This window comes from Rhopilema esculentum, chromosome 14 (genome assembly GCF_057945365.1).
Source record: "Rhopilema esculentum isolate cy_ngs chromosome 14, ASM5794536v1, whole genome shotgun sequence".
Lineage (NCBI taxonomy): Eukaryota > Metazoa > Cnidaria > Scyphozoa > Rhizostomeae > Rhizostomatidae > Rhopilema > Rhopilema esculentum.
The window spans coordinates 4596628-4608829 of NC_142828.1; the positions used below are offsets into that span (position 1 = coordinate 4596628).

The 12202-nt window shown below is 37.1% G+C and overlaps 1 protein-coding gene across 1 annotated transcript; it reads left to right on the plus strand.

The window, feature by feature from the left end:
• Positions 1-339: 339 nt before the first annotated feature.
• Positions 340-11586, plus strand: LOC135696385 (GTPase-activating protein skywalker). Its single transcript, XM_065215765.2, has 11 exons — positions 340-1106; positions 2432-2692; positions 3017-3330; positions 4159-4275; positions 4965-5073; positions 7294-7376; positions 7833-7997; positions 8204-8289; positions 8847-8919; positions 9143-9930; positions 10875-11586. Exons 1-11 carry the CDS (start codon positions 926-928, stop codon positions 11026-11028), a joined length of 2331 nt encoding a protein of 776 aa, XP_065071837.2. The 5' UTR covers positions 340-925; the 3' UTR covers positions 11029-11586.
• The last annotated feature ends 616 nt before the right edge of the window (positions 11587-12202 follow it).

Below are 12202 nucleotides of genomic sequence, written 5' to 3' on the forward strand. Positions count from 1 at the left end.
AAGTAAAGTCTGCACGCAAGCTAGAAAAATTACTACTACTACAATGAATTATTTATGCTGTTATTCCCAGGGATCGTGCTTTGGAAATCTATTAGTTTTGTAGGAATTCCTTCAAGTTTCTTTTGATTGTGGGGCTCATCTGCTGTTGCTTGGAAACCACGTTTTGGCACGAGATTAAAAGAAACTACACCCTTTTTTATAAGAACAACATTTACTAGACATATTAGATCGAGATTTGCCCAAAAAATAAGGACAACATATGAAGAAAAGCAACAGCCAAAATTGAAAACAGCCAAGGTTGAAAATCAATAAAACTCTAGAATTAAAGCAACAGCCAAAATTGAAAAAATGAAAGAATAGCAACAGAAAACAGGAAGTGTTAAGAAAAATAGCATTGATTTATTTATCAAGCACATATAATATCCGGACACTACTATGCACAGGAAATTCCATTATAAAATAAGAAACACGTTAGGCTGAATTACGTAATGCGAAAATATAAAAAAGGCCAGGCAGAAACAGCCAAGTGTTCTTATAGGCCCTTATATAGAAAAAGGCGTGTAAGTGCCCTGTAAACCCGGTCTAATTTCGATTGAAGGAGTATGTTTTTAAGTTTATTCAATGTAGAAAGACCTTTTTTGATAACGATTATTTGTTGATTGTTAAACGCCGAGGGAGGGAGGTCCAGCAAATCCCCCTCCTTCCGAAAATTACGCGCGTGCTTGAAATCACTTGTCACCACTTACCCAGTTGTGAATTGCGCCAAGACTCTGTTTGAGAACGAGGTTAAATCACAACCAAGGACCAAGGTGCCAAAGCTTTCGACAATAACAACAAGCCCATTAGGATCTGGGAATAATCATCTCAATTTGCAGGTCTTTATATCATTAGAAGATCTGAAGGGGCACTAACCAAAGCAACAAAAATGTTTGGGGAAGCTTTTGCTGCAGAGTTAGGTGGAGAAGATGGAAGTTCGAAAGCTACCTCGATAAATATGGGAGGTTTGGGAGCGAACTGGACGGTTGGAGGCGATGACAGCGAATTTAGAGCATCGGAATCCGAAGAGGATGCAATATTCTCAAAATATGTGTTTCCTGCTGTTAAGAGTAAGTTTAAACTTCATTTTAAGGCCCAAGCTGTCATGGGAAGCAAATAATTAATGAAAATGCACAAAGTAATGAATATGTAGAATTTGAATTGAGCCATGAATCGGCCAAAATCATACGCCGCAGGTTATAGGCAATACACTCTATTTTTATAAGAACAATTTTATAAGCACATGAGCCTCAAAATTGGTCAAAAGTTAAGAGCAAATTAAGTACAAGCTGAGGCTGAGCATCTGCAAAATGCAGTTTTGAACAACTTTTTTTCTCAAAATCGAGGATTTTTATCGATGTGTGGGTGCTTTTTCGGTGAATATTCAAATTTGTCAGCAAATTAAGGCAGTCTCACTCACTTTGTTGGCAAATGAGGCCTGAACACCACCCTAGAGCGAAAAAGCTAGCACTCGCACTGCTTACACCCTATTAGATTTAGAACAAATTAAAAACAATTCAGCCTCAGATTTTCGGAAAAATTAAGAACAGTCAGCCTGAACTTAAATTTACTGGTTCTTATAAAAAAAAGGTGTAACAAAACTCGCCAATAGCGGTAAACTCAAGTTATCCATGAATGCTTACAAGGCCAACCTTACACTTAAGGACTTGCCAACATGGCTAAAAATAAACTGATGCTGTAAACTTTAAGTAGGTGGTACCTTTGGATATGAGTGCCTATATAAATACTTGATAGATATTTATGATGCCAAATGCTATACCAAAAATAAAAAGTGTTATCAGAAAGAATTCACACTGGCATCAAAATTATTCAAAGTTCTGTCTGCCACAAATATGCTGTGGCTCAATGTTGGAAGAGTTGCAAATCATGATTTTTTAGGATGGTAGTCAGCATGCAAAGAAGTAGCTGCAATGACTATGCACAAAAAAACCTTGTCAAGTACTGCATTACCTGGCAGTCTTGGATAAAGGCAGTGAACTTTCTGGCGCTCACAGCCGACGCAAAGTCTAGACCACTTGATTTTAACTACGCATGCTCAGATTTGGGCGCTATGCCCGCATGCACAAAAAATGTCATATGGAAATCGGTCTTTACCATATATTATAGCATAGTAACAAAGAATATTCAAACCATGCTTTCAGACTATTCAACCTCTCTTGATACTGTTTTTCTGAAATCTGTTTTTCCTGAAAGATATGATTAATTCTAAAGATATAAAAGTAATCTATGTACATTGGTTAATTGAGCAGCAGATCAATCTTGACAATAAAATGGGACCTTACCTCTATCCTAATAATGTTGACTTAATCCTCCAGATCTTCATTACTATTTACACTAATGATAATTCCATTTACATTAAAATTTTATTTTTCAGGTAGCTTTATGGAGTTAGATGTATTTCATTCCAAGCATAGATCAATGACCCAAGAGCAGTGGGATGAAGAAGATGAACTCAACTTGTGGCTTAAACATCACAAAGCCTCACTGAATTCATCCAAACTAAAATCAGTCGTTCGCAGACACATACCTCCACCAGTGCGTGCCAGGCTTTGGCATGAAATCTCTGGAGGGAGCCGATTTATGTCTAAAGTACCAAATCTTTATCATGATACATGTGAAAAGTTGTTTGGAAAAGGTAAGCTGTTGATTTTGTCTTTAGGAACTTGTTTATTAGCATTATCATAAATAAAGTTGCAGCTGCCTGTCAGTAATGTTATTAATAAAGATCTTGGCTTGTTAGTAATTGCTAACTTGTTGGTGAATTTTCTTTGCTTCACTCATGCAAGTAATGGAAGATTTTAACCCCTGTGAATCCAAAGATGAAAATTTATTATAGATTTCAACTACATGTTGCTAACACATGGAAAATTTTCAGGAAAAAGACTTAATTAATGTTGTCTTTTTGTTGCCTTGATTGCTACTCCATTTGTTTTAAAGCTTTATTCTTTTTTAACTACAGATGGAAATCTACCTGAAAGTGTTAATTCCTGTACATTATCCAATGACGAGGAATTCATGTCATACTACTTAACACCTGATGGAGTGATCAGCCTCCGTAAAGTGTTATATGTACTTTCACATCTTCATCCAGATATAACTTACTGTCCCATTCTTCAGCAAGTTGGTGCAGTATTTCTGCATTTCATGGAGGAGGTATGGTGCTTTGCCTGTCTTTCAGCTATGCTTACTGGAAAGAAGATGTACTTTGATCAAACACACCTGCATGCTACGGCAGCAGATTACGCTCTGTATGCATGTGCAGCAGCAGTATTGGTAAGTTAACTAATTAGAAGATGAAAATTGTTGATTTCTTCTATTTTTGTGTTGTCTTGTTAAGGGTTTGTAAATATAAGCAAAACTATTCCTTGATTCTAAAACATTTTCTTCTTCAATGAGGCTTTAAGACCATAAGGTTTTCCATCTTTCTTGATCCCGCACTCTATGAATTGCTTCTATGACCAACTCAGCACCTAGCCACCTACACAGACCATCTATGTGCTTCTCCCTTTGCCTTCCCCTGCCTTTTTTCCCTTCCAGCTTTCCTGTTGTAGTCAGTGCTCAAGACCAGTTCTTTTCATTATGTGACTGAAAATAAATTTCAATCTGTTAGAGAAACAAGTATATACTGTACATTCTGTTTTAAAACCACCTCCCTTTTAAGTCCCGTTTAGAATGCGGCTTTTTGAATAGGGCCTTTCTTTGGAAGCAGGGGGAAATTGTTTTCCCCTTTCTATATAGCCCTCCCTATAGTGATCAATGCTACAAGGTTTGACGGATTTATAATATCTTAAAAAATTCAATTGCTGCTAGACATTTAGCTTTGTTTATGTTTCAGTTCCTTGGCCTTTTTTCTATTTTATTCTTTCAATATATTGCAAAAGTCTTTCAGTTTTACATTCTTTTGAAGAGTCTAAAGACAGCTAGGCCATCTTTTAAATACCTTGAACCCATGGGTATAAACTGCCTATCTACCTATATGTATAATAAGCCTACACCCCCTTCCCAAAGACGTACAAAAAAGTAAGCCTTTATGAGGTTATAATATGTATTTGATTATCCAATTTATATTTACTTTTGAGACATATAATTTCCCTTTTGCAGAAGAAAGAAACAAAGAAAATTCAATCTCTTGTGCTTGATGCTGGCTGGAAGTCTAAAAATATGTTATTCCCAGAGTGGCAGAAAATGCTATTTCAATACTTGGATTTCACTATATTAGTATGTGTTAAATTATAAAGAGTACTTACCAAGATAATAAAGCAATATCATAACTTTTTTTATATCACTTAGCTTGTAGGTATCAAATATGATACTTAATTTAATACCTTATATTTTGTGCACTTTTTTGCTCATTAAAATGGTAGCACAGGTTGCAAGCATGAACACAACAAGAGCTTGTGAAGGAATTTAGCAATGAAGTAGTTCTTATTTCCCTTTTTGATTATGTCACATTTACATTTATGAGTCCTTGCTTGTTGTGCAATATATTAGTTCATTTAATTTCATTTGTATATTTTTTCTAAATCATTTGGTGTTCTATATTCGACCAGTTTTCGTGCATTGGCTTGTCTCATACTTACATTTTCCACGCAATTAAATTCATTAGGACAGATTCTGTAGAGCCTGACAGATGGCCTATTGCAGCATTTCTTTCTTTTGGCAACTGACCTAAACTTTCTGCTTATTACATATGCTCAGACCAGGTTTGCCCTTATTTGACTATCGCAGTGCTATTTGAGCCAACATGGTTCCATCCTTGGCTGTGGCAACCCAGCTAAGGCTATGCATTTAACCTCAGCTTAGTGTCGTGTAATATCAACATACTTTTGAAGACACTGCAACTCTACTCAATTGGAGGCTCGTGTATCTCGCAAGGTATGACTGATGACGTAAGATTTTTCTTTCAGATTCGCTTGGTAGACTGCTTCTTAATCGAAGGACCCAAAGTCTTCTTTCGTACAGCACTTTTCCTTTTGCGTTTATTTTATGAGTACAGTCTGAAGTTTGAAAAAATAGGTAAGTCCAGTGCTTATTTGATTAATATATAGATCTTGATCCTCAGAAAAATTGCTTTATGTAATGTCCTAATGCTGGCTGAATTGATTGCAAAATGAGAATTACCCGAACAAGCATTGATCTGCTGTCTGGGAGAAACAATGTTGAGATTTTGCACCCTCGCTCCCCTAAGCTCAATACTCATACCTCTGCTATTAAAGTGGATACGCCCCATCTTTCAACGAGGAAGGGGGTATGAGAGGTCTTTATGTCAACCACTGTTGCCAGGACATAAGTCCCCTAGCAATGTCATAGTATTTCTGATTAGGATCACAGTCCTTTTCGTGAGCAAAATTACGCGTGTGTGGCAAATCGCACATGTAAACAAATTTGCGCGTGCGATCGCACTTGTATGAAAATTTGAAGTACAAACCTGATAAAATTGGTAAAAGGAGCAAGAAGGGAAAAGCCACTCGAATCCGTGCAAGAGCAAAACTCAATTAATCAATACATAAAAGATTTTGTTGCCCTTAGCAGCCATCTTTTAAAAGTCGTCGTCACTCTCCAAAGTTACAAGAGCAAGTAAAAATTGTTTCCAACAGCTACTTGCTTTCAGGGCCTAATTACGTTTTGACAGGAAATCAGTTATTACACTTAACATGCTAATGGCGACTTAGCTTAAAGACGAGACGCTAAGTTGAATGGAGCACTCAGTCAAAAGCCAAACATCACTTCCGAAAATTGGAAAAATCATATTGTGGTCAAAAGTGCGAATCAAGTAACAAGGGAAAGGATAAACAATCATGAGACCATGGGAAATTGATGTTAAAGGGCCTCTCCAGCAAAAAAAATGTTTTTTTAATGACAAAGTGTATTATGTATTATGTATTATGCGTGTATTATGACAAAGTCATTGTTTTTGCAAAATTCCAATTAGTTTAGAAGTTGTAAGGCTTTAAAGTTGCACCTTTCCGAACAAAAAAACGACAAAAGCCGAATCAGTTTGGTGACATTCTGACGTCACAATGTGCGGCTCTCGTTCGCCATGAATTTCGTATATCACCGAAGCGTGAAGGAGTCATGGTCACGCGTTGATAACTGCATCCAGTTCCAGTTCCTGTTCCAGCTCTTCCCTCGCGTATAATTAATCGAAATTGTCACTTCAGCTGTTCTCCAGAAACGATGAACAACTAAAGGCTTCAGAATTGGTGTCTGAAATGCTCAAACTGAAAGCTGGTGGAACAGAACTGAGAGTACCATCACTTGCAGTGTTCAATTTGCGAATCGCCGTCGTTCGATTCGGTTTGAGGCGAAACTATCCGAAATACACTGTGACGTCAAATTTGCGTCACAGTGTCACCAAACCAACAATTTTTGTCGGTTAATTCAATTCAATTATCGAAATGCAAGAGCTTATATCTCACACACTGTAAAAAAATATCGAAAAACAAATAACGAATTCGTGATCAGCAGGCTCAACTTCTTTATAAAAATTGCCAATTAAATGCAAGTGCAAAATTTGGCTGGAGAGGCCCTTTAACAGAAAACTGCAAAAACACCTGTTTGCGCGTGTGGTCAAAAGCACGCGCAATTTAACTTGTGCGTGTGCAGGCGTGTGCGGGTGCGATCGCACGCGCTAAACGAAAAGGACTGGGATCATATGAGAGTTAATGTTCTGTAATGCCTGGCAAAAATCTTGAACCATTGACTTTTGGAAATTTTCAGTTTGGCTGTCTTATCCCTGTAAACGCATTGATTAATGATACTTGCAGAGTGTGTTCCATTCACAGTCATGTCGAATTGCCTCATCGATAGGCACTTTTGCAACTGAGTAGCCTACAGATTTTCAGCCTTTTGGAGAAAGGCGAAGAAACGAGCAAATAAGCGCTGTTATGTGACTGCAGAGATGAAACGTCTTCATTCATAGTTTTACGGTCTAAGGCTGTGAGGAAATGCATTGAAAACCGATAAAATGAATTTACTGCATCAAAACTCACCTTTTTTCCTTTCTTGAAACGTTTAAAAAGATTTGGGCTTATTTTGGATCATTTTTCGGCGATCGGAATACCTCCTTGACTCCATAGATACATTTGTTAATGCACGAATACCCTTCTATTAATATAGTCACTCGATACAATTCTTTACACCCTTGCTATGCCCACTATTAACTAATTTTGCTCTCATATTTCCTTTAGAAGTTTTAAGCATTATTCAAACTTTTTATTTCTGTTTATGTTTTAGAGCTTCCGTGTTCCGCAGACTTGACGCTTGCTATTGGAAAATATTCCGAAGCCTTGCAAATCCCAGCCGATGACTTCATTAAAGTATGTGATTCTTTAAATAAACAGTTTTAGCACATTTCGATTAAACATGTTTTAAGGTCTTTGGTCTTTGTAGCTTCCATGAAACAGGGGTCGTGTTAAAAGGAACTATCAGTTGGGAAACATTGGCTAATGACTCGCGTCATTGTAGAACAATAAATATTAGTTTGGATAGCCAAGGGGACTCTTTACACTACCTAATCTTTTCCTAATCGACTTGCACTACCTCTTCGATCAACCATTTTCTCCCATTGTCATTTATGCTGCAAAAGTATCCAAAAGTTTATGTTCCCTTAGGAAGTAATCGAGTCCTAATCTAAAGAGTATACATTTTTGCTTACGCAACGATTCTTTTCTACGTACAAAGGGTTAGCCAATGATATGATGTGTAGTGTTCATAGATTGTACTTGCTGTATTTTTTTAAGGTTTCAGTTATTTATCCCTTTGCTTCGTTTCAGGCGATTTTGAGAATACGAATTCGAAATCAGCAAATCAACACAGCCATTGATAAGTTCATAAGCCAAGAAAAGAGCAATCCAGTTGGGTTGACGGAGTCAAAGGAAGCAGAGAGAGTCATCTCTTTTGATGTTTCAAACATTTCCGACATAATATCCCCGGATCAGGTTTGTGTTTTCATTAAGTTAATTTACAAGGATTTCAGAATTTTGTGGATTATAAAAAAGCATACTTGATTGAAGAAAATTTGAGTACGGTCGTGTTTTTATGTGAAGTTAAAGTAAGATGTTTAATGTACTTTGTTGCCTTTTCTTTTCGAATGGGGATATCTTTACTGTTATTTTCTTTTTTTAATGTTGATTTGCTCTTGCAGTGGCGTAACATCATCTCTTGGCTCCCTGTGCGCATTCAGCTTCTGAAACCGACCCTCGCTTTCACGTCAGACGAAGATGGATTCAGGTATCTAGACTTTGTAGTATCGCATAATGTACGTATGATATTAAAGCTACTGGGTGTCATGCAACATTTCGTAAACTGGTGATGTCTTCCAAATGAATACGCTTTTTTGAAGAAACCCTACCACTGTAGCACCTTTGCAGCAGTTGCTTAAGTATTTTTGGAGAGATAAGATAGGCATCTAAAGATGATGAGCCGTTGCGGATCATATTACTTATTGAGGTATTATCTTATTATTTGTTAGCTGCAAAGAAACAGTAAGTCTGATTATGTTGTTTGTTTCCTTCACTATTGTTGTACTGCACTCCTATTGGATGATAGGCCAATCTATATTTAGAGTTTTTGCTCGTTGCTATAGCACGCTGTTATCCTTGCACAAACCCTTTAAGAGAAGATATTTTCAAAATTATTTTTCACCTGTCTGTTATAAAGAACTCGATGTCGTAAAGCCAAAGCTAGCCAGAAAATTTCTTGTTATTGAGCTCCTATCGACGATCAGTTTGTAACATGCGTTCTATGTAACACCATCCGTTTGTGATTTTGCCTTCTTTTGTTAACAGCCTCAAGACTTTGTACAATAAAGTTGAAGAAGAAGATCAAACGATTATCATCATAAAAACAGACAAGGGAGAGGTAATGCATACAATTTTGTTTGAATTGTTTCGCGAGCCATACAACGTTCAAAAAACTAGCCGATGTGAAGATAATGTTTTTCTGTGGCTTTATGAACTATTAGTTATTGCTAAAGTGTTTCAGCAGTAGGTTAGGGACCCTTTAAGTGTTCCCTACTGCTATGAGGTGTGTTTTAGATGTTTTACATAAGATAAAAGCTAACGAGTTATTGCATTACTTTTAGATATTTGGAGCATACCTGTCAATGTCTCTTCTGCACCGCAAAGATTCCAAAAAGAGTTTAGCTTATTTTGGAAACGGCGAGACATTCATTTTTTCAGTGCTCCCTCTTATGGAAAAGTTTTCTTGGACAGACATCGAAGAAGTGGATCACGGAAAGACGAAAGTGATGGAAAAGCAAAAAAGCAGTTTTGTCTTTGTTGATATTAAGGGCTCTCCCAGAAGAAAGCGCAGGTCCTTTCGCATAACCCGACGTAAAGTATCAGTTAAGTTACAAGGAATTCCAAAAAATTTGTCAATGGCCGACCTTCCCAGCCAAACGGCCTATGGCGGTATACCGAAGAATTCTTCAGTTGTTCACTTGCATCACTACTCAAAACTGGGAGATACTGGATACTCATCAGAGCATAGTAGTCCATTACAGAGATTAAGAGGTATCTCGGGCACGTCTACTGCAACAACGCCTTCGTCAGTGTTTACCAATGTAACGCCGAAGACAGCATCAACTGGTAAGAACAGCTTCAAGGCAGCCCCTGGTGGTAATCCGGCGAAATACCAACATTCGATGTCTGAGAACGAGGCTCAAGAATACCCCTCGATTACTGATGATGATGTCGAACCTCAAAACCGCGTGACACGTCTGCCTGATGATTTGTGCCTTGTTGAGAAGCGGCTCGAATTCGACGAGCATGATAGCGGCACATCGCACCCTGAGCATGCGCGGCACGTCAAACATGCACCCAGTGATCTTTTTATCGCTGGAGACAACAGATGCATCATTGTCGGAGGAGGGTAAGTGAAGAGCATTGTTCAATCCACATCTTTTGTTTGCAATATTAAGGAGCAAATCGCTAGAAATTGTAACAATTATCTGCAAATGTTTGACAATTTTACAGGAACGCCAAATTTCATTTTTTACAAAGGACTTTTTTATGCGTTTCTGTTCTACGCGGCTACGTGCATATCCCGTCTAGCATTAGAAGAAAAACACTCCCCCTAAAATTCGTTTTCACCTTAGGACTCCATTCGTAAAATTTTCAATAGGCATGCGGCACTGATTGGGCAACCTCAACAGTCATGTGCTCGCGTTTCTGATTGGCCTATTTCCATCCACAGCTGGGTATATATATTTCCTAGCTTAATGTTTTGATCTATGTTCTGTCGTTTTATACTCTGAAGAATGTCCGATGAAAAGCTTAAGTATGACTCAAAATGTCTGCTTTTTTCAAAGCCATTTATATGTATTTTCTCTTCACTCCTGCCTTGATGTCTTTTTATTTCGTCCTTTATTTTTTTCGCCTCATCCACTCAAAGGGCTCGCCCCGTTCTCTTTTCATTCCTCTGCCTTCGTCTCTGTGATTTGTTTGAGCGCCATATAGGGAGGCACCTTCATTGGCTCGAGGCTATAATATGTGTCTTTATAAACAAAAGGCTGACGTATTGGCTTCGCTTCCCAAGAGACCTCCTACAATGTTTCTATAAGGACTGGGTGAATTTAAATCAAATGGCGGCAGGAAGCAGGCGTGTTTCGAGAAATTTTTAGTCCATTAATTTGCTATAATATATGACTGCGTACTATTTAAAAAGATATCGAAATTCTGAAGGAGCTTGTCCCAAACAAATATTAATGGTAAAGTTTAAATATGTTTTTTGTCTCTGAGCAATTTTTGCATCCAGGAATTATAGTCTGCCTTTTTTGTTTAAGTATATTTTCTGAATTTGAGATTTGTTTTTAGTGGAGGCAATGGAATTTGGCTTGATGAAAGTCTTTACCATGGGCGTAGCCAGGTTTGCAATACTTTTCATAACAGAGTTTTGACCAAAGGCGACAATGGGGACTTCATTTGTGTCAGGATCGAAGTATTTTGTTTTAATGAACCAGATATTTAACTCGAAATTTCACGTGGCAGCTCACTACAGACAGATGTTTTCTAACTAACCAGATTTCTTTAATTTTTCCTGATTAATAAGTAGATTCTGTAGTTTTAATGATTTAGAAGCTTCTACTTCAATTGATACAAAATGATAAAAAACAGCATTAAATTAGGGGGGGTGATATCTTTATTTAAATATTATTTTTTAGGGTTTTCTTACTGTTTTACTTGTTTCTAACTTTGTACACTGTAATCATTCATACACCTTTAAGTCGTTCATTTTTAGAAGTTTGGTATTTGCCTGCAGCTTACTCATACCTATAAAAACCATTTGCAATAAAATGTAAAAATTCAATTTGTTTTCAAACATTTTCGTGTATGTTTTATTTAGATTAAATAATTTTGTAAAATAATTGCTTGTTAATAGTTTTATTTCGTTTAATTTATGGAACTTTATTGATTCTAATACTAAGCAAATATTTTAATTGTAGTTTAATTTTTGCAATTAGCTTTTTGAAAATAGGATTAATATACTTTTCAGCAAGTAACGGGTTCTAGTATGCTGAGATGTTACACAATCGTTGTTTCCTTTTGTTTCTTCTGTGTGTATAAAATCAAATGCCGAGCTGCAATCTCCTGAAAGTTTTTGAAGGCGCCATTTGTTAAGAGCAAACGTTTTTTCTTGTGACTTGTGTGATATTTGCCGAGAGAAAGGGGGGAGGGGGGGGGGGTAGAAGTATTCTGGATAAGAAGTGACAAATATGGCACGAAATAGCGGAAACATTTCATACTGAAGCACTTGTCGTCCGAAACTCTTCACAGCATAAACTTCAAATAATGACCGAAAGTAAGCAGAAAATTTATATTCAGGTATATAGAAAAACAACACAAATTGCTGGTTGTTCCAAGTAATTTTGGCAGGCATGTAAATTGTTGAAACGGCACTTTGGTAGCTTCAGTGAGATCAATTCAATGTGCAGATTTTGTTTTGAAATGCTTGAATGGAACTGCTCCTGACGTCTTCCCTAACTATTTTACGAAACTGAAACACGGAAAAGCAACAAGACGTAATGATATCGACATGCGGATGCCAGAGGTCAAAACGGAAAGTTCAAAAGAGGGATCTTATACAATGGAGTAAATATATTAAACGTTCTGCCACTTTGTATCAGAAATCTACTATATTAAAT